Source organism: Lepidochelys olivacea (genome assembly GCF_965140295.1).
Source record: "Lepidochelys olivacea isolate rLepOli2 genome assembly, chromosome: 2".
Lineage (NCBI taxonomy): Eukaryota > Metazoa > Chordata > Testudines > Cheloniidae > Lepidochelys > Lepidochelys olivacea.
In genome coordinates this window covers 110,588,558-110,610,811 of record NC_140412.1, presented here as the reverse complement: position 1 = coordinate 110,610,811, position 22,254 = coordinate 110,588,558, and the positions used below count along the sequence as shown (strand labels likewise).

Below are 22,254 nucleotides of genomic sequence, written 5' to 3'. Positions count from 1 at the left end.
TGCTGAGTGTAAGTTGCACAAACTGCAGCTGATGTGTGGGCCACCTATGAACCAAAAAGTGGCAATCTGAGCCGTATGTCAGTTCTTCTGTGACTTTTTTAAAAAAGTGTTCAGGGCTTTTTGAAAAGAGTGTAAATAAACAAAACAAAACCAACAAATGAGTTGTGAATCTGTTCTTTCGGAAAATAACTCAAGATCTTCCTTATTTTTAAAGGTACGCTGTAGGCTTGGAAGAATTAGATTTTTATCTGTAAGTGTTAGTAAATGTCAATTTCACCATACACACACAAATGGATGAATAACTGTTTGTGTCAATGGGAGTCAAAATTTACAGATAAGCAGAGTAAGGCTCATGCTGCTTGAGAACTTGTTAGAGTTTGGTTTAAGGATATTTATTTTGTATATTTTGACATGAGATGTTAAAACACAAATTGTCAACAGTTTTATAAAGCTTTAACTTTTTTAAATCTGTGTCTATTGTCATTGTCTAACCATCCTATAATTTCCCACAACTGTGAAAATTTATAACCAATAAAAATAGAAAAAAGTACTTAATAAACATTGATATTATCTGTCAAAATTACCACAAAAAATAGACTTGAATTCTGTCAAGCCTAATTATAAGCAAGCCCAATTTTAACTTGAGTAAATCTAGATGAGGGTGGTAGGAATTTAGTTTTGCAAAGTGCCTTTCAGATTCAAAGTATCCCAAATCAGTCAAAGAATTTGATGCTTGAAGTTTACTGACTAGAAAGACTAATATGGCAGTTATATGCTGAGCTGTAGTTCACCTCAACCTTGCATATTAGCCCCTGTATTTATTATCGAAAGGAAATGTAGGCCTACACACTTCCCTGATTGCTATCGCATTTGTGTCTTTAAAAAAGTGCTATCCTCAGCCTTATGTGTGTGTGTCTGTCTCTCTCTTTTTAAACGTGATTTTTTGGAATAATATTGTTCTTTAAAATAGACTGGACCAGCCCACTTGCTAACTGCTTGCCATTTACTTTAACTTTCTTCTTAGTCATAAAGATGGTTATGAGAAATACACTGCTTGGAAAAGGATTTGGACCAGTAATGGTAAAAGTGAGCCCAGTCCTAAAGCTTTCATGGCTGATCAACAACTTCCTTACTGGGTAAGGAATATAGTGGGGTGTGTGTGTTTTGAGTAGTTTCTAGTGTTTGAAGATCAAGTAGCAGGTTCTGCTCTGGGACTCTAGGAGGATTTCTTGTATTAGGGAGGCGGGATAAAGCAGACTCCAGATAACAATCCTGATCAGTATCTCCACTGTCAGAAATCTTTCCCAATCCTTGGCTAAGTGCTCTCTATGCAGTACTCTGTTTGTCAGTCTAATTACTGAGGCAGCAGGAAGCATTTAGGATGTAGTTCAGGTGGAAGCAGATGTCAGGAGTGGGCAGGTGGTGATGGCGAAGAGGATGGTAGCACTAGGGAAAATAGAGAGAGAGGGAGAAAACCAGCCATAAGGGAGCGGAAGGTAAGTAAAATGGACGGGAAGGGAGTACACCTTCACTGGATGGGAGTGGAATGGAAGGGAGAGTTCAGGCAGCAATGGACAATACAGATTTAATCCTGAGACATACTGCATACTTCCAAATCCCAATGAAATAAGTGGGAATTGTGTGTTCAATACATCGTGGAATTAAGTCCTATGAGTGAAATTCACCCTCATGCAGAAGACCAGTACAAAGTCTATGCGCAGCTTAAGTCTTATTTACGCCCTGTGGGCTTAGGTGGCTCATAGGCCTTGTCCTGGCCATCTGCATCAAACCCATAGGGAGTAAGTAGGCTTAAACTGTGTATAACCTTTGTACTGGTCCTCTGCATGAGGGCGAATTTCACCTTATGTGAATAATGTATTTAATAACTCCCTTGCATCTTCCTTCTTACCTACCCATTAGTTATGGTCCCAAAGTAGATTTCCTATCACATTCCTTTGCCGGTGTTTGCTGCATCATGTAATTGACTCTGATTATAGATCAAGCTCAAGTTAAAACATGTTCGTTTTTTTACTTCTAGGTGCAGTGCACAAAACCAGAGTGTGGGAAATGGCGTCAGCTGACAAAGGAAATTCAGCTTACATCACAAATAGCAAAAACGTACCGATGTGGTATGAAACTGAACAATTCTACTAAGGTAAAAGCAACACTGTTTGTCCCTACTTAAGCTGCAGTTAAGGTGGTTCTCTTGTTACAGTCATTAACTTGGCTTTTTTTTTTTCTTTTAACATTTATATTTGTTAGAATGATGAGTTGATGATCGTAGGAGCTGTATAGTTTGTATTCTACAGCAATTTAAATGTTTCCCTCAGGAAAGTGATGAAAGTGCAATATCCAAAACATCATTTGTAGAAATGCTCATGCAATTAGTTGTAAAATCATGTTTCAAAATGCTAAGAGATCAGTCTCCACAAAAGTTGCTGCTTCCAAAATGTATATGCCTTTCCAATTCCTTTTTTGGTTTGATTTTTTCTTTTACTAGTCAAAACATCTGAAATGTCCAATGGTCCTTTTTTTTTTTTTTTTTTAGTTTTTTAATGTGCATCTGTGCTTGACAACTGAAATGAAAGGATTAAGATTTAATAGGAAGATAGTGAACTCCTAAAAGTCATTGTAGTATCTTACTAGCAGCCCTAGAGTTATGGTTGAGGAAGGACTTCTGTCGCGAGTTTGTTTTCAGACATTTAAGGTGAAGTTCTGGCGCTATTCATGTCAATGGGACCAGGAGTTCACCCTTTAATTCTTTGGACAAGAGAATTTTCTCATGGAATCTTCCTGGAATATCTGATAAAATTACATCTGGCTGTGTTTTGTTTTGTGGAATTTTAACGTGAAACACTTTTTTCACTTGCAGAGACACTTTTAGATGTCTCTGAAATTGCTTTTCAAACAAACAACTTGCAATTGACATAGTGCTCATTGTGGACAAGTGCCTTTAGTAGACATATGAAAGTAGTATACTGTGCATGTACAGGAAATGATTTTATTGAATGTTTATGCAATGCTGCAGATACTTGCCTCTTCACATACGCATGTATCTGTATTGTTGAGCACTGAAATGCAGTGTAAGCCGAAACTCCTCTGTTTCCACTCAACCCCCCAGCTATGTATATGTTAATGTGGGATCATTAGATAGCCAAGGCCATTTGGTTCAGTCAGCCAGGAACTTTATCTGTGGTGTTTGGCTTTTTAGTATTTTTTAATATTATGTACTGTAAAAAAATAATTATCATATGGTAGTATTTTAGTTATCTGTGCCATGAAAGCTTAAAATAGAGCACTCTTTTTAAAAAAAATACATTTTTAAGTCTAAAGGAGTTGTACCAGAGACTGTTTGCTTCTTTTATGTAATATTCGTGTGTGGCTTTAGATAGTTAAATTTCTCTTTCAGATTGAGGGCTCGGACCAGTGTTCCATGCCTGAGGATCTGGTGAGTTGTCTGTACATGACGGTTCATTTGCTCTATAGTGTAAAAGTGGGATGAAAAATTGGGAATGGGGTAGGTGGTTTTTTCCCCTTTCTTGGCCAGAGATCACAACTGCAGCGTTGTCTTTTGGCATGTGTGCATTTCAGCCTCAGGAATTGAGATTGCTTGTGCCTCATCTGGAGAAGGATCCATTTTAATAATGGGGAAGGGCTGACACTTCAATCTTCTAATCTTTCTTCCCTCTTAGTATAAATGTTGGTGTGGTTTTCATAGTCTCTGACTTAAGGCCCTGATTCTAGGTCTGCTCCTGATTCTGGGATCTAATCGGGCAAAAATGGCATACAGTACCTGCACTAACCATCCAGATTTAGGCAGAAAATTCCCTGTTTTTTTTTGGGGGGGGGTCCTCCATTTTCTTTCAGGCTAGTGTCCTGTTTCGTAAATTGTCTTCGTACTATGTGAAAAACTAAACTGTAATTTTTCACAATTATTACAAAGGTTTGACTGTTTTGAAGTGTGGCGTTATATTTTGGTTAGATTGGGATGCCATCACGAATGGCATGACAGTGCATTGCAGTTTCTCTGCACAACATCATGTGCTATAAGCCAAAGTTGGCAAGTGTATGAACAGTTCCTTTATGCCACACAGTTTGTTCAGGTTAATTCTTGTTAACACTTGTGTAAGCTTGCCTACATATTTAAGCTTTTTGATCTGTATTTGTTTTGCATTGTAACTATAGATCTGCAAGACAAGGTTCATTGTTGCAGGGAGGGAAGAATGTAAATGAAACTGATCAATTATGTATTGCCATGAGCCTCTTAAGTTTCCTAAATTCAGCTGTCTTGAATCAGAAACAATTAAAAATGCCTAGTCTGGATGAAGTGGTGAAGTATGTCTCCTTTTTTTAGCTTGCAAAATGGATGCTGTGTTGTGGCTCTTGGCAGATTCATTTCTGATGCACATGGCAACAGTTCACGCTTTCTAAGTCAGGCACAAGAGGGAGAGAAAGGGAAGAAAAATGTCTGTGTGATTTAAACTGTCTTGTCTCTGAGGCTGGTGCTTTTAGTGCTCTCAGGTCTGAGTTTTGAGGGGTAAAATGGAAAAACCAAGTCAAATGTGTTCAGAGTATTGATGCTTGTTCTCTTCTGCCTTCTCTCCTCCATCCAGAGAGTTGCTGAAGTTTCAGACCATTGGTGGTACTCCATGCTCATCCTCCCTCCTTTGCTTAAAGACAGTGTGGCAGCTCCTTTGCTGTCTGCATACTATCCAGACTGCGTAGGCATGAGTCCCTCCTGTACCAGCACTAACCGATTACTTGGTGAATCCAACGCTGTGAAGTTAGAGCACATAAAGAGTGCACCTAATGTAGCTGGTAAGGGCTGTTCGTGTGTCTATTTCAGGGATTCTCAAACTTCCTTGTACTGCGACCCCCTTCTGATAACAAAAATTACTACATGACCCCAGGAGGGGGGACCAAAGCCTGAACCTGCCCTGGATGGAGGGCCAAGGCCAAAGCCCTCTCCCCCCAGGCAGGGGGATCAAAACTGAAGCCCAAGGGCTACAGCCCCAGGCAGGGGGCATGTACCCTGAGCCCCACAGCCCAGGGCTAAAGTCCTTGGGCTTCAGTTTTAGCCACAGGAGGTGGCACTCAGGCTTCGGCCCCGGGCCCCAGCAAGTCCAAGCCAATCATGGTGACCCCGTTAAAACAGGGTCGTGACCCACATTTTGAAAACTGGTGGTCTGTTTACATGACGCAGCTCTGCAAAGATTTGTGTCCTTTTCTTGAATGTTACATGTTCAGTTACTTTAACTGAATCATTATACTGCACATTAGGTTGAAGGATGGTCTTGAGGTTAATGCTGTGTGGTGCTGAGACAAGAAATCTGGGTTCTGGTCCCAACTCTGATATAGATTTTTCCATGTGACCTTTGCAAATCACTTCATCTCTCTATAAGATTAGAAACTTGACAGCATTTCTGTGAGGCTTACATCATTAATGTTTGTAAAGTGCTTTGAGATTCTTGGATAAGATGGTGCTTTAGAAATGTAAAAGATCATTATTAGCAACAATTCAGAAAACACAAGGGTTTCAATCATTTATGAATAAAGAGTTTATTTTCATATTAGCTGTCTGTGATAGTTCTAAAATTCATGTACTCAGAATTGCTGATGTCAGAGACTGTCTAGCAACTTACTCTTCTTCAATGTATTCTGCATTTCAAGAGGATGTTTTATTTCAGAGAGAACAAAGAATTTTCTGAATGTTAGACTAGAACATCTATTGGCCTGGATTCTTTCTACTGCATCCATTTGTCCCACCTGGGTGTGTTACCCAGAGAGCCAAAAAACCACTCTAACCTGGATAGGTCCAGATCTCTTCAGCTGGAAGAACAATGTCTGCATTGCAGGACTTGGAGGGTGGAGGAGGGAATAAAGCAGTGAAAACTTGGGACAATCCTTAGAGTTGCCAGAGGTTTGAGGACTTCCTCACTACCACCCCGAGGATGGTCATTGGGCATGCTCAGTGTATAATCTTAGACTGGCCAGGAACTGACTAGTAGATACAGCAGAGTATGACTGATTCACGGCCTGTCTTTATTCCATTTCAGGGATGAATAGATACTTCCAGCCCTTCTACCAGCCCAATGAATGTGGTAAAGCACTCTGTGTGAGACCAGATGTCATGGAATTAGATGAGCTCTATGAGTTCCCAGAATATTCACGAGATCCTACCATGTACCTAGCTTTGAGAAACCTCATCCTGTCTTTGTGGTACACAAATTGCAAAGTAAGCAAGGCTGAGAGTTAATGGTATAGTTTTATATTTACAAATAATGTGCTCTAAGGCACTGCCTCCAAGAAGTATAGGCAGAAGAGCCCTCGTGGAGTCTGTGTTCTATGAAGAATCTTCATTAGACACAGTAATTGCACTTTTAAAAATTGTAAAAAAAACAAAACAAAACAACCAGCACTAAACAAAAAATTACTTATACTTAATAATGCCAAGAAACTTCCTTTAAAGTGATCTTCAAATGTTTTTGAAACACTCCAACTTTAAGATGAAAGCCCTGTACAAGCTTGGTAAAGGGAAACTTCAGAATATTTCTAAATGGCTTTTTAGGGCACTTCAGTACTTTTTGTTTATGTGAATGTTAGGTAAGTACTGACACCTGGGTAAGCGTGAGAACAGGCTTATGGCAAAACTACAGCTGAGGATGACTAAGGAGGAAAAGTAGAATATCAAAGCTTCTAGCAGTTTAGAAACTTAGTCCAGATTGAGCATGTTATTTGCAACACAAACACCATGTAGTGAATAGGAGTCTCACAGCCACCTTCTAGTATATCTGCAGGGGCACAAGTGACCGCAGACATGGTTGTGGGCTTGATTCTCTCTTTGTTTATACTGATTTAACTCAGTTGACTTCACTGGAGTTACTCCTGATTTATAGTAGTATAAATGAGATCCAGAAGCCCTATTGGTTTTCTCAAAACTAAGACTTCTCGACTTGGGTCTCTTAATACAAATTTTTGAATATGATCCTGTTTTTATTTTGGCTGGAGTAGCATACAACTTGTACAAACCTCTACTGTGTGGATCCACAGGACATTCAGTGGAAAAGCTTGACTATCTAGCATCGCTGCGATATCTAAATGTACTTGGCAGGCATGGATGTAGCTGAGGTCCGTTGTACTCTTATCTCGTTTGTTCTGTGTTAATTCACTCTGTTTGGTTTTGGGAGAATTGGAAGGATCAAATGGTCTAGAGTTCTCTCCCTGCAGTTGGCTGGGACACAAAATTGACCTTTACTCTTTGTTAATCTCTCTTAGTAACCTGTTTGATTAGAGGTTAGGCTTCAGCATCTGAATTATGATTGAAATGTGTTTTAAACATGGGAAAGCATGGAACATTTTGTATGAACACGTCTTTATTTTGTTTTTGTTTCCCTAAATGCAGGAAGCTCTGACCCCTCACAAATGTACTCATCGCATCATTGTGCGGGGGCTTGTGCGTATTCGCTGTGTGCAAGAGATGGAGAGGATACTTTATTTTATGGCAAGAAAAGGGCTGATTAATACAGGGATTTTGTCAGTCAGTCCTGACCAACATCTTCTTCCCAAAGAATACCACAATGTAGGTAACCATAATATTCTCATTAATTAGTAGATAGAATATGCTGCTGCTTAATTTCTGTTTTCACATTTGGGCTCTTGTTTCAATCTGTAATTCCAACCATATTAGCCAGGATCATGTTTAAACCTAGCTTAGTTCTTGGTAGCAAAGTGTTGACTCCCATTGACTTCCGTGGACACATCAGGCCTATGGTTTCCGTGGCTATTATGGACAGGGATGAACTACTTTGTGACCTGTTTTATAAACCCATGGTATACACTCTGCTTTCCTCCACATCCTAGCATAGCAATTCAACCCTGTTTACCCACGCTAGAAAACATGGCTTTCAAGAACTGTCGTTGTCTTAGTGTATGCGCAACGTGCCTCAGGTGCACATGACCAGGATTCATCACCGAATTTGGTCTGCTGGTTTGATCATTAGCTTCCCTGGCCGGACCAGGTGCTCACAGGGAGCATGACATGAATGCTGATTCATTCCCCTCCCCCCCCACCCCCCCTTCAAGAACTGTGATCAAAGAGTGCTTGTATCGGGCTATCAATTTGTGTGACACAACACTGAAATGTAGATCAGAAATGAATATGTGCTGTAATGTCTGTATTTCTAGGAGATACGCCAAGTACAATTTTATGCTACATGTAAATGAAAAGTGTGTGTGTATATTTTAAACTAGTTTTCGTTATTTAATGCCTTTTGTGATCAAAGATGCTTACAAGATACATGGTGCGTCTGATCTAGGTCACTTAACTTGCTTGACTTTTTATCAGCACTGTTTTAGTCGAAGTAAATTGAGACAAATGCTTTTAAAGGCCTCAAATAAACCAGTTAGTATCCCCAAAGCAATAACTGGCCTTCCGCTGACACTAAATGAACCCTAACAAATCATGCCTTTCAAAGTTATCATTGACTATTTTAGAGTACACAGGCATGATCCCACACCACTGAAATCAGTGGGAGCACAGATTTCACCCATAATGTGCAATGATTGATTTTTGGTTTTGCACCAACTGATTTCTTCTGTAAGAACATTTGCTACTTTCCTTCTCTCTCTCTCTCTCTCTCTCTCTCTTTTTAAAAACAAAAAAGAAATCTGTCATTATTGTTGGGGCTGGTCCAGCAGGATTAGCAGCTGCAAGACAACTGCACAACTTTGGAATTAAGGTAAGAAGCTTTAGGATAAATATCTTTATTCAACACTTAAAAACAGCAGACCTCCTACTACATAGAAACCTGTCCTTCAGTAATGGAAAAATAATATTCCTAATACAGATGCCTCCATAGAACAGCACAATAAATGTACAAAATCTCAGGTTTAATTAGGTGAGGTAATATCTGTTGGTTGTTTTAGTTCAGGTCAAACAACAAAGCAAAACAGCAGTACATTTAGTACATATTTTACATACTATTTTAAAAAATGACATATGAGAACAGTGTCCAGAACAGAGGGACCCTGATCCTTGACTGCAGTTCTTAGGGGTTGTAATAATGTAATAAAGTAAATAATAAGGGAAAAATTAACTCTTGTTTATTAAATTAACTTTACCAGAATTAAAAATAATTGACGTGATCTATTTATAATAAACAAGTGTACATAAATTGCATACATTTGATTGTATCCCTCTCCCCCAGTCATCTTGATTCTGCAATACTTTGCACACATCAGTAGTCCCATTAAAATCAGGGGAAATACTTCCAGGTGTAAATGTTTGCAGGATTGGAGATTGAATGGGAGTTGAGCACCTCGCTTCTCGATTTCTTTTGAAAATCCTTGTGATCAGATTCCTGGATGGGCCACACTGAGAAGTTCAACGCTCAGGGCAGACTGCAAGAAATAGGGCAGACCATCCCCAAAGCTGGTGGTTTACTCTATAATTAGATTCCCCAAGCCAGTAACAAAAAAGCTTCTGCAGTACCACACTGGTTAACTGGAAGCCAAACACAGTCCCCTTTGGGCATTCCAGCCCGTGGCTCCCATCCAGACAACCAAGTCTAATATAGTTAGAGGTTATTGAAAACCTATTTCACCATATGTGAGGTTCTTACTGATCCCAAAGGATCAGACACTTACCCCACATCAGGATGTATCTGAGATCCTACCCAAATATCATGCTGTCAGTCAATCCTTAGTAAATGAACTAAAGATTTATTAATAAAAGAAAAGAGAGGTATAAAGGTTACCATTGCAAAGTCCTTATGTCAGGTTCGTAGCAGTGATGGAAAAGACTGCTGGCTTGCAAAAGTCTCTCTGGTAACTTCCAAAAGATTGGAAGGGCCTCAGTCCAGAGTTCAAGATATTCCTTTTAGTTGTAAATCCACAGTCCAGGGAATTAGAGCAGCAAAGAGGCAACATGGAGGTGTCTCAGGTGTCTTTTTATATTCTTTGCCAGGTGCATAGAAATGTTTGGTCCCAAGATGGAGTCCAGGTCACGTCATTATCACATGTGCTCGCATGCTTTGCTGACTCATGCAGCTATTTGCCATATTGTTTCTGAGGTGTCCACAGGAAAGGCTTACTGGGCAGGATGAATTTCTTCAATGACCCATTGTGAGCTGAGTGTCCTTAATGGCCATCAACACATAGCTGTCTAGCCCTGATGTAAATCTATCTGGAGGGTGTCACCCAGGAACAAAACACATATTGGAGATGCAAATACATAACCAATATTCATAACTTTAGACACAAAGATCAAATGTGGATTTAATCAAGATAATCATATTCAATAGCTTGTAACTTTTCCATTGACACCTTACATGATACACTTTGTGCAAGACTTATGGAAATTGTGTAACAGAGTAACAACAAAAAGAAAGGTTTCAGAGTAACAGCCGTGTTAGTCTGTATTCGCAAAAAGAAAAGGAGTACTTGTGGCACCTTAGAGACTAACCAATTTATTTGAGCATAAGCTTTCATGAGCTACAGCTCACTTCATCGGATGCATACTGTGGAAAGTGTAGAAGATCTTTTTATACACACAAAGCATGAAAAAATACCTCCCCCGGGGGGAGAGAGAACCTGGATTTGTGCTGGAAATGGCCCAACTTGATTATCATACACATTGTAAGGACAGTGATCACTTTAGATAAGCTATTACCAGCAGGAGAGCGGGGTGAGGGGGGAAGGTATTTTTTCATGCTTTGTGTGTATAAAAAGATCTTCTGCACTTTCCACAGTATGCATCCGATGAAGTGAGCTGTAGCTCACGAAAGCTTATGCGCCAATAAATTGGTTAGTCTCTAAGGTGCCACAAATCCTCCTTTTCTTTTTGCGGATACAGACTAACATGGCTGCTACTCTGAAACCGTGATATAAATGGTCAACTTTCTTATACACAGCATCACAATCCAGAAGGCTGGAATTCTGCCTCATTTTCAGCCCATTCCATGATTGTTGAATCACGGAATGCATGTTGTCCTTCAGCTGCATTGTTTCAGTCATGCAGAAATGTATCTTGCAATGAATTATATTAATATCAAACAGCAAAAACAGTTTTAATTGAAAATATTGCTTATCGCTTTAGAAAATATTTATTTTCAGTTTGTGAAATGTACATTAAATGTATTTTAAAAGAAGCAGCAAAAGGTCAACATATATTAACTTGGACAACTGGAGCACCTTTCCCTAAACCTGAAAAATTGGAAGTTTTTTCACCTTGTAGATGTTGAAAAAAGCAAATGATAATATGCTTAAGCCTAGTTTTATTAAGGTATTAATTTTGGCTAAAGTGTAAATGAGCCTTTGTTTTATAACTGTGTGAGTGTGTATGTATCTCTTTAAAGTAACCTTTAAATGACAATTTGAGAAACATGAATGGAAGGTCTGCTCCATTAGTGTCCATTTATCAACAAAGTAAAGTATTAAGCTCAATAACATAACTAAGCAGCTTAATTTTGTCTTTATCCTGGAGCCTAGATAAGTGTTTTTAAAATATCTTCTCTGACAGCTTCCTAAGCTATGTTTGTGTTACAGGTCATTGTGCTAGAAGCAAAAGACAGAATTGGCGGGCGTGTGTGGGACGATAAGACTTTCAAAGGAGTCACCGTAGGAAAAGGAGCACAGATTGTCAATGGCTGTGTCAACAACCCGATAGCACTAATGTGTGAGCAAGTGGGTTTCTTCCCTGCAATGGTTATGCATTATTGTCAGTGAAAATGGACTAATTACAAAGCCATGTAGGCATGTATATATGTGTGAGTGCCGTGGTTTTGCTCCACATGAGTTAATATTTCTGAATATAAAAGTTTCCTTCCAGGAATTAGGTGGGTCAGCCTCTTATAATCAGAGTAATGACTGAGCTAACCTTAAAATAATTTGTTTCTTTAAAATATCTCCGTTTTAACATTAGTCATCTTAAAAAAACAACCAAACAAACCAAATGCTCCCTCACAATAGAATTCCTTGTGGTAAGGCTGCTCTTATTTATGATTGTAATTATTTCTCTGGTACATTTAAGTTCTATATGAATTCTAAAGAATAGGAAAAATCCTTAGTTTCAAGTACTACCTTTCAGACAGAGTACTATATATGTATTTATTGTCTTGAATGGCTCTTTAAATACAATTAAGTTGGATCTATGCCACGTTTTAACTATAAATGAAGCAAAAGACAAAAGTGTTTTCAGAGTACAAATTTTTAATTGAAGATCTTGCAGTACACAATTCAAATGAAATTATTGTCCACACTGATTCAGGAAAGGAGGTGAAGAAATAACTAGCTCAGAGATGTTCTGCTCAAAGTATCTGTAGTCCATCTCTTAGGTGAACCAAGTTAATAGAGAAAGTTCTCAACTTAATGGGTTAGAACAAGAGATTCTGATGAAATGCTATTCTAACTCGTAGCAACCAAATTGACCTCCATAGAAAAACATCACTTTCATAACAATCCTTAGTAGTACTAATCCATATATGGAGAAATGGTCAGTCTGAAAAGCATAAGAGTTTATCAAGTTTGAGAACGTTAGGGCCCATCTGTATTGCAATAACAACCACATCTGGTGACCCAATTTATGACATGGTTGGTGTGATTAAAACATAATTCTGTCTTGTAAGTGACATCTGTATGGTAACCATGTCTTTGATTAGTGCTACAACCTTGGACAGAGCAGGGTGTTAGCACGGTGTCAGGCATATAGCTAAAATAAAAATGGCTAGGCACCACCTGCAAGAAGAAGCCATGGTTTTTGCCTGCAACTGCGGATAATGTTGTAAGAGTCCCCAGCAGCTTGGTGGTTGTAGTAGAGATAAGCCCTTATACTGGAGTTGGCAATAGTTTTCAACTATAAGCCCCAACTGACCTTAATGTGTGGTTTTATGGCATTGTGGGGATTCCTGGATACTGTCTCTCAGTGACTTCCAGATGAAATCCACACAGGCTACCAGTAAAAAGGTGTTTTCTCACTGCCAGCATTGCAAACTCCAAGGCAGCTTTATGTTCAGATCCCAGACTGAGTTTTTGCAAGTGGAACTTAGCAAACTAGTCTTCTGGAGACCCAGAGCCAGGAGAAAATCCAGCTCATTTTCCTGCAACTATCCAATGCTCTATGGCACTGGGAAGAATAATGGGGGAAATAGCAAAACCTTATTTTAATTAGAAAAGTATGGCCTCTGAATACCCAGAGGGAGCTCATATGTTGAGTAATAGTGTGTGATCATTTATTTAGGGTATTTTTTACTTTTTAAAAAATAGATCTGTATTTTGAAAAGAGACCTGCAGTGGGAAGCAGCCCAGGGTCTCACAGGATAAGTGGGTAAAATGGGGAAATCTTAGGCCATATCTCTGATTAGGTAAAAGTGCATTGAAAAGAATTTGTGCTACATCTCCAAGTAACTGTTTCACTTGGACTCTGTGAAACATGTCAACTCTTTACTCTGACTTTAAAAAAAAATATTGGCCAAGCAAAGCAAGGTTTAACACTCAACTCAATGGCATCTCTGTCTGTCTTTCTGTCTATAATGCAATAATTATTGAATTATTGAACATCTGATCAATTCCAGAACATTCAGGGAATGTTTTAGTCCTCTATGGGCAAAACCATATTGATATTGGTGAAAACTGGAAGGGGAAAATGGTGGACACACGGAGCCCCTGGCTTCTGGTTGGCAGACTCAGCAGCATGGAGGACACACGGAGCCCCTGGCATGAGGGAAGGGGCCAAGAGGTTGCTGTGAGTCTCTGAAATAGAGTGGGATGGAAGGGTGGGACACAGAGTTTGTCGGGTGTATGTTGAGGAACAGAAGGAGCTCCTGCTGTGTGCAGTGCACTCTGCCTACAGAAGCAACAAAGTGTGCAACTCTTTAGTTTTACCATTTCCTAATCTTTGGATTTTTGTACTGCCTTTGATGTATTGTTGCTTAAAAGTCATAGGCTTGGTTTAACTGCTGAGTTTCAAGTTCCATTCAGAACTAAATTTTTGTATTATTTTAAGAGGTTGAGATTCATGTCTAACCTGACCAGTTGTTTAAAGTGTGCAAAAACTCCATGTTAGCAACAGTGCCTTATTCCTAAGGATTTACCCTTCTTTTTAATATGTACTTGAGTAGCTTAGAAAGTGAAGTTTTCCCCATAGAAATTTTACGCTTATTCATTTTTAACTTTCTTTTGAAGCTTGGTATTAAAATGCACAAACTAGGGGAGAGATGTGATTTGATCCAAGAAGGTGGAAGGATAACTGACCCTACTATAGATAAGCGCATGGACTTTCATTTCAATGCCATCCTGGATGTTGTCTCAGAATGGAGAAAAGATAAGACCCAACATCAAGATGTCCCTCTTGGAGGTAAGGGAGGAGTTGTCCTGGACACCAGAGGTGTTGACAGTTTTCATAGCCATAAAAATAAGGGGGCTTTTATGCTAATTTGCCTTTCATTTTGTACATAATTTGGGGATTCTGAATATTTGTATGTATGGTTGGCCTTAAACTTCGAGGCTCCATTGAAGTAAATGGGAGCTTTGTCACTGAATTCAGTGGAGCCAGGATTTCACCCTCGAGTTGTAGGCCATACCATATCTCATTTGAAGGGTGATTTTTTTTTTTCCCTACATTGATAGTAACATAGGAGATTAGATCAGTTGTTTTCATAGTTTGGCCATTTTTAATATACTTGTCCTTGGCTTTGGTACTACCACTAGTTTGTCTCTAAGGGTATGTCTACACTGCAGTTACACACCCACGACTGATCCGTGCCAGCTGACTTGGGCTCATGGGGCTCAAGTTAATGGGATTTTTAATTGTGGTGTAGACGTTGAGCCAACCTCTGGGACCTTCCTACATCATGGGGTCCTAGAGTACGGGCTCCAGCCCGATCTTGAATGTCTACACTGCAGCTAAACAGCCCCTTAGCACGAACCCAAGACAACTGGCATAGGCCAGCCGCGGGTGTCTAATTGCAGTGTAGACATACCCTAAGCAGTTTCGGTTGGATAGAGACGGTCAGGGCAGCTGTGATTTTATTTTTTTAATTACATTTTCAGAATATAGTTCTGCTCTTTTTTTCTATGATGAGTACACACAGAGTAAGGGCCTGATCCAAAGCCCACTGGAAAACAATGAAGAGAATCCATTGGCTTCAGTGAGCTTTGAATCAGGCCCCAAGGCTCTCAAATCTTTTGCTATAGTGAAAATTACACAGAATGCTATAGAAGGTGGCATTCGGAGTAGTATTCATGAGTTGTTGTTTTCTGTTTGTTTTGGGGTTTTCTATTTATTTATTTATTTTGGATGAATTAGCCTTGGGGAATGAGTGTCATTTAAACCACATCACTGCAGCATGTTGTACTGATGATAGCTGAACAATGAATTTCTCTGCTGTCTATGTTGGTTATCCCACATGGCTCCTATTTTTAACCAGATTTTTTTCTGAGGTTGACAGTAACGTCTACTCTCTCTTTTTGAGAGCAGTTCTTGGGAAACATACACTCCCTTGAGATCTGTGTCTGAAATCAAATTTATTTTAATCTGAACTCAAATTTAGGGTTTCATCTGATCACATGAGAGAGATCTTGCTGGCATATATTCTGTAGCAGCTTTTTCACGACATAAGAAGTAAATTTGGATGAGTATTAATAGCTAACTTGCAAACTTGTGAGAGTCAGAGAACAATGAACTGCGATCATCTATTTTACATTTTTATTGTAAATCTGTTCCTGTACAGAGAAGATACAGGAGATCTATAAGGCTTTTATTCAGGAGTCAGGTATCCAGTTCAGTGATCTGGAGGAAAAGGTACTACAGTTCCACCTCAGTAACTTGGAGTACGCCTGTGGCAGTGACCTCCATCAGGTGAGTGCATGATTGATTAAATATGTGATGTAACTTAGAAATAGAGAGAAGGGAAGGATAATCTAATGTCTAGGGCACTATCCTGGAATTTAGGAAACAAGGAGTTCAGTTCCCTGCTCCACCTCAGACCTCCTGGGTAACTTCTCTGTGCCTCAGTTCTCATCACTAAAACTGAGATAATAGCACTCCCCTCTCAAAGAAATTCACCTCCAGTTTGAACCTTACACCGAAGTGGTCACTGCAAAATGTGAGGTAAATTCCTCTGCTATAGTGGAAACTGGGTTTTGAAAAGTAGCTTTTGATCCACATACCCAAATGATTACTGCAAGTGGTGATCACAGAATGCAAATTTCACTGTGATGCTAAGGTCCCTCTAAGCCATGGCCCTCCCCGCTGGCCGCTGCAGGTCCGTGCTGGGACCAGCGGGGAGAAGCGCCCCTCCCCACCAGCCTCAGCATGGATCTGCCACAGACTTGCTGCGGCTGGGGGAAAGGAGCCCCTCCCCCAGCCTGGCCCATCCACGCTGGAGCTGCTGCAGCTGGGGGAGAGACTCCTCTCTCCCGGCCCCGAGCTGCTGCAGCGAGAGAGGGTTGGGGGGAGTCTGTTCTCTCCCCACTGCAGCCTGGGGACAGCCTGCACCCCGAATCCCTCATCCCCAGAGCCCTCATCCTCCCACACCCCAACCCTCTACCTGAGCCCCACCCAGAGCCCGCACCCCCAGCCAGAGCCCTCATCCCCTCACACCCCAAACCTCTGCCCCATATTGATGCACATAATAAAATTCATTCCGCACATGGACGTAAAAAATTAGAGGGAACACTGCTGTGTTGTACTGGCAATATAGTGTATGTGATGCACATATGTATTTACATGTATCATTTTACCTGCAGTAGTCAGTTTTCTAGTGTTGTATTAGTTGCTGTGAAATATTATTGGACAAATTATCTGTAGCACCTGAGAATACAATAGAACCTCAGAGTTATGAACATCTTAGGAATGGAGGTTGTTCGTAACTGAACAAAACGTTGTGGTTCTTTCAAAAGTTTACAACTGAACATTGAGTTAATACAGCTTTGAAACTTTACAATGCAGAAGAAAAATGCTGCTTTCCCTTTATTTTTTTAGTAGTTTACATATAACACAGTACTGTACTGTATTTGGTTTTTTTGTTTTGTTTTGTCTGTGCTGCTGCCTGATTGTGTACTTCGGTTCCAAATGAGGTGTGTGGTCTACTGATCAGTTCTTAACTCTGGCGTTCATAACTGAGGTTCTACTTTATTGTGATATTAAAAGTGATAATAATTAACATAGCTGCTGCATTATATTTTTATTCTTTTAGTAGTAGAATACTTTCATTTTCAATGGGAACCCAATGGATGACGTACGTTTACTTTTACTTCCTGTCCAGTTTGCTGAGAACCATTTCATACCTCTTTCCCTCCCCCTAGTATTTTTCAGCCATATGTTTTGGGAGTTTTGCTGTTGACTTCAAAGGAGTCAACAATTTCACCCTGTGTTTTTAAATCTCATGTAATCATGCTTGTTAACTTTGTAGTGGCACCAATCCACTGACCTTAAAAGCAAACCCCAGAGATTTATTCATTACCTCTCTTAGGACAAAGTTTGCCATTTCAAGCATCTTTGATATGAGTGGTTTTTAGAATCGCACACTTGCATTCTGTTTAGCCTTTCACTCTGCAGGCAGGCCAGTCCTCGCTTACAGACAGCCCCCCAACCTGAAGCAAATACTCACCAGCAACCACACAACAAAAACACTAACCCAGGAACCTATCCTTGCAACAAAGCCCACTGCCAACTGTGTCCACATATCTATTCAGGGGACACCATCATAGGGCCTAATCACATCAACCACACTATCAGAGGCTCGTTCACCTGCACATCTATCAATGTGATATATGCCATCAGGTGCCAGCAATGCCCCTCTGCCATGTACATTGGCCAAATCGGACAGTCTCTACGTAAAAGAATAAATGGACACAAATCAGACGTCAAGAATTACAACATTCAAAAACCAGTGGGAGAACACTTCAATCTCTTTGGTCACTCGATTACAGACCTAAAAGTGGCAATTCTTCAACATAAAAAACTTGAAAAACAGACTCCAACGAGAGACTGCTGAATTGGAATTAATTTGCAAACTGGACACCATTACATTAGGCTTGAATAAAGACTGGGAGTGGATGTGTCATTACACAAAGTAAAACTATTTCCCCTTGTTTATTTCCCTCCTAATGTTCTTGTAAACTGCTGGAAATGGCCCACCTTGATTATCACTCCAAAAGGTTCCCCACGCCCACCCCACGCTCTCCTGCTGGTAATTGCTCACCTTTCCTGATCACACTTGTTACAGTCTGTATGGTAACACCAATTGTTTCATGTTCTCTGTGTATATAAAATCTCCCCACTATATTTTCCACTGTATGCGTCCGATGAAGTGAGCTGTAGCTCACGAAAGCTTATGCTCAAATAAATGTGTTAGTCTCTAAGGTGCCACAAGTACTCCTTTTCTTTATATTCTGTTATCTGAGTGTTAATGCTTAAAAACCCTTACCGGTATAATAACACTGTAGCATCTAATCATTTGAGAGATTGGATAGCTGTATACCCTTGTTTCGGTCGGAAAACACCTTTTACTAGTATCTAAAATGTTTTATGCCTATACACCAATCTTTTTCACAGTGCTGCTCTTGCACTGTGCCAAATGATGTTCTCAGTAGGGTATCGCCTAGTAACCTATCCAGATTGTGTCATTTTGCTTAATTAGACGATTTGCATAGCGTAGCCTCATTTAAATAAAAAATTTGCTGGCATCTGATCCCCTGGTATGGAAGAAACCACTTTGGCTTCCTCTACATGTATGGCTTTTATAAAGCTTATATGTTGTCTCCCGACAGGTAGACACAACCTGTTGTATTCTGTCCACAGGTATCTGCACGCTCATGGGACCACAATGAATTTTTTGCCCAGTTTGCTGGAGATCACACCCTTTTAACGCCAGGGTATTCTACCATCATAGATAAACTGGCTGAAGGTGTTGACATTCGACTTAAGCTTCCGGTGAGTTGTAAAGTGATGGTGTCAGGGGATTGGTCAGACTCGCATCATCATAAGAGGCACAGCTCCTAAGCTACAACCAAGGAGAGGGAGGGAGGGAGCAGGCAGGAGGGGTGGGGAGGAACTAACTGGAGATAAAGAGGCTTTTGAAATGCCTAGGCTAGTTTAAATGGGGGAAGAGGAGCACCTGGCAATCAATCAGCTGGCTTTGCCCAGCCAGTGATTAAGCAGAGGACTGAAGAAGGTATTGAAGGGAGGCACCTCACATCCTGCTGTACGTATGCTCTGGGGTTCTCTCATTCCCTGTTGTCCAGTCAAGGTTGTCCCGCAGTGAAGGTAATGAGAGAGTATTAGCTTTGAAGCATACAAGCATCTCTTCATATTCCACAAACAAATCTGGTTTTGAGATAACTATAACTTTTTTCGATGTGACGGAACAGGAAGAAGCTTTATTTTTTAATTATTTCTATATAATTTCAGTGTTGTTTAGATTTCATCTCAATTGTTAGCAAGTGATTCTATTTATAGCAAACCTGTGATACTGGAAATGTAGTTGGATATCTGCATCCTAGAGGCATAGTCTAAAACAGGGTTGGGCAAACTATGGCCCACGGGCCAGATCTAGCCCCTCAGGGCTTTGGATCTGCCCGCAGGATTGCCCCCCATGGTGCAGCAGGCCCTGCGCCGCTCTCAGAAGTGGCCGGCACCACATCCCTGGGGCGCTGGGGGTGTGGGGGCAGAGGGCTCTGTGCATTGCCCTTGCCTCCAAGCACCGCCTCCCCAGCTCCCATTGGCCAGGAACAAGGAACCGTGACCAATAGGAACTTTGGGGGAAGTACCTGGAGGCATGGCAAGGGCAGCGCGCGAAGCTCTGTGCTTTAGGTAAGTGGTGATGGGCCGGAGCCCGAACCCCTCCTGCACCCTGCCCCCCAACTCCCTGCCTGCACCTCGCACCCCTCCTGCACCCCAATCCCCTGCCCTGAGCCCCCTGCTGCACCCCGCACCCCAACTCCCTGCCCTGAGCCCCCTGCTGCACCCCGCATGCTGCACCCCAACCCCCTGCCCCAGCCCTGCATACAATTTCCCCAGCCAGATGTGGCCCTTGGCCCAAAAAGTTTACCCACCCCGGTCTAAAATGTCTGACTAAGCTAATCATAATATTTAGCAAGTACATAAAGTTTGTTCTTGAAAAAGTCACGTTTGTAACTAACTTGACTTTAAAAACATATATTTTCCCTTCTTTCATGTATCAGACTCCTTAGCGTTAGCATTCGTACTAATAAACTGTTTGACTTCTACCCTTACCATTTCTGGGAACGCAGGGATAATCTTGAGAGAACTGTGTATAACATAGTTCTCCTCCTTATCATATTATGAATTGCTTCATTTGAACAGTGAACAACTGTTTCAGGTTCCCTTTTTCCACAGTGGCTAGTTTTTCTGATTAACGTGCTCTTCTGCATCAAATACGGGAGCTAACGTATCCGGAAGTGACGTTTATAGACTTGTAATAATTTGCTATCCTCTGAATGTGGACTGTATAATTTCATAGAATTTTTGGTGTATCACCATTACTTTCCCTTTGCAAACCAGGTACACAGTATAGACTATTCTGGGGAAGAAGTCCAGGTCACTACAGCAGATGGAACTGTGTGGACAGCACAAAAGGTAACAAGTATGTTTCAAGTTTATCTATATTTAGATCATAGATTCTTTAGAGGTTAAAAATAAAATCTGTATATTTTTACAACTTAATTGTTCAGTGACCCATGTTTGGTTAATATAGTGACCGTTTTTCACTGGGCATGTTTAAGTTTGGAATGCTAATTTATATATACTGTGGAAACTCGCTCATTTGAACAAATGACCTATTCAGAATTACCTGAATTTTGCAAATAAGTGAAACACACAGTTTTAAAAATATCTAAGATTAACGGCTGATGAAGCGTCCTCTGTTTGCTTATTTTGATGGTTGTTTTAATAACACTGATATTTCATAATGCACTAGTAAGAGTAGTATATTTTTATTTAGACTTAAATAACTATTTGTAAGAGTCAATCTAATATTCTGATGTCAGTATTAGGACAATATAAAAGAGACCAGATGAAAATCAGCTTGCTTTAGTGACAGCTGTTTGGTTACATTCCCCACTCCAACCTCCCTCCTATTTTTACATTTATATTTCACCCAGATACATATATATCTAGCCTTTTTACTCCCTTTCTCTGGGAATAGGACTTTACACTTTACTACTGACTCTCCCCTCATTTCCTATCGCTCCAACTGCTCTAATCTGCCCAGGCTTGCTTCTTCTCAAATTTTGAGGGCGTGTGCTTTGATCAAGGCTGAATTTACACCACAGAAAAGCCCAGAAGAATAAGACATGAAGCTGTTGTGCAGGGTGTAGAGAAAAGTAATCGAAAAAGCCACTTGGAAACTCTAGAACTATAACTATCAGGAAGCATTACTACTGTTAGCATAGTGACAGGTTTCAGAGGGGTAGCTGTGTTAGTCTCTGTGAGCAAAAACAACGAGGAGTCCTTGTGGCACCTTAGAGACTAACCAATTTATTTGGGCATAAGCTTTCATGGGGTAAAACCATAAATTGGTTAGTCTCTAAGGTGCCCCAAAGACTCCTCGTTGTTTTTACTGTTAGCATAGTTCAACACTGTGTTGTAAGTCACTCTCCAGACTACATCTTGAGAACCACTGTACTGAGGAGTCTGTTCTCCCCTGAATGTGTGACATGGCTGCCATTAATGTGCAGTGACAGTAGACATTAACCCCGAGTTGCCCTGGGAGAATTGTGCCTCCTCATCTTTGTTCTGTTACAAGAACAATGAGTTTCAGAGTATCAGCCGTGTTAGTCTGTATCCGCAAAAAGAAAAGGAGGGCTTGTGGCGCCTTAGAGACTAGCAAATTTATTAGAGCATAAGCTTTTGTGAGCTACAGCCCACTTCATTGGATGCATGCAGTCCGATGAAGTGAGCTGTAGCTCACGAAAGCTTATGCTCTAATAAATTTGTTAGTCTCTAAGGTGCCACAAGTCCTCCTTTTCTTTTTAAGAACAATGGGTACTTTCAATGAGAGATTAGTCTTAATGCTTTGTAAAGCTTTTGCTATTGTTGTGATCATGATTCTTTATTCTTCCATAGGTTTTGGTTACTGTGCCACTGGCCCTTCTTCAGAAAAATGCCATTCAGTTTAATCCACCACTGCCAGAAAGAAAAATGAAAGCCATTAACAGTTTGGGAGCAGGAGTCATTGAGAAGGTACATAATTAATTAAAATTACTTTTTACTTATGGGAAAGAAAATGAGCATCA

At 40.4% G+C, this 22,254-nt stretch overlaps 1 protein-coding gene across 2 annotated transcripts in view; it reads left to right on the top strand.

Annotated features, from left to right (window-relative positions):
• KDM1B (lysine demethylase 1B) overlaps window positions 1-22,254 on the top strand; it is a 45,018-nt gene that overhangs the window by 8,803 nt on the left and 13,961 nt on the right. For both annotated transcript variants that reach the window (XM_084621455.1, XM_084621454.1), the window contains exons 6-18: window positions 1,025-1,136; window positions 2,039-2,155; window positions 3,410-3,448; window positions 4,614-4,818; window positions 6,057-6,235; window positions 7,403-7,579; window positions 8,664-8,738; window positions 11,545-11,682; window positions 14,179-14,350; window positions 15,726-15,853; window positions 18,800-18,931; window positions 20,522-20,596; window positions 22,085-22,201. In XM_084621455.1, the coding sequence (XP_084477581.1) occupies window positions 1,025-1,136; window positions 2,039-2,155; window positions 3,410-3,448; window positions 4,614-4,818; window positions 6,057-6,235; window positions 7,403-7,579; window positions 8,664-8,738; window positions 11,545-11,682; window positions 14,179-14,350; window positions 15,726-15,853; window positions 18,800-18,931; window positions 20,522-20,596; window positions 22,085-22,201 (1,666 nt within the window). The remainder of the gene's footprint in view (window positions 1-1,024; window positions 1,137-2,038; window positions 2,156-3,409; window positions 3,449-4,613; window positions 4,819-6,056; window positions 6,236-7,402; window positions 7,580-8,663; window positions 8,739-11,544; window positions 11,683-14,178; window positions 14,351-15,725; window positions 15,854-18,799; window positions 18,932-20,521; window positions 20,597-22,084; window positions 22,202-22,254) is intronic.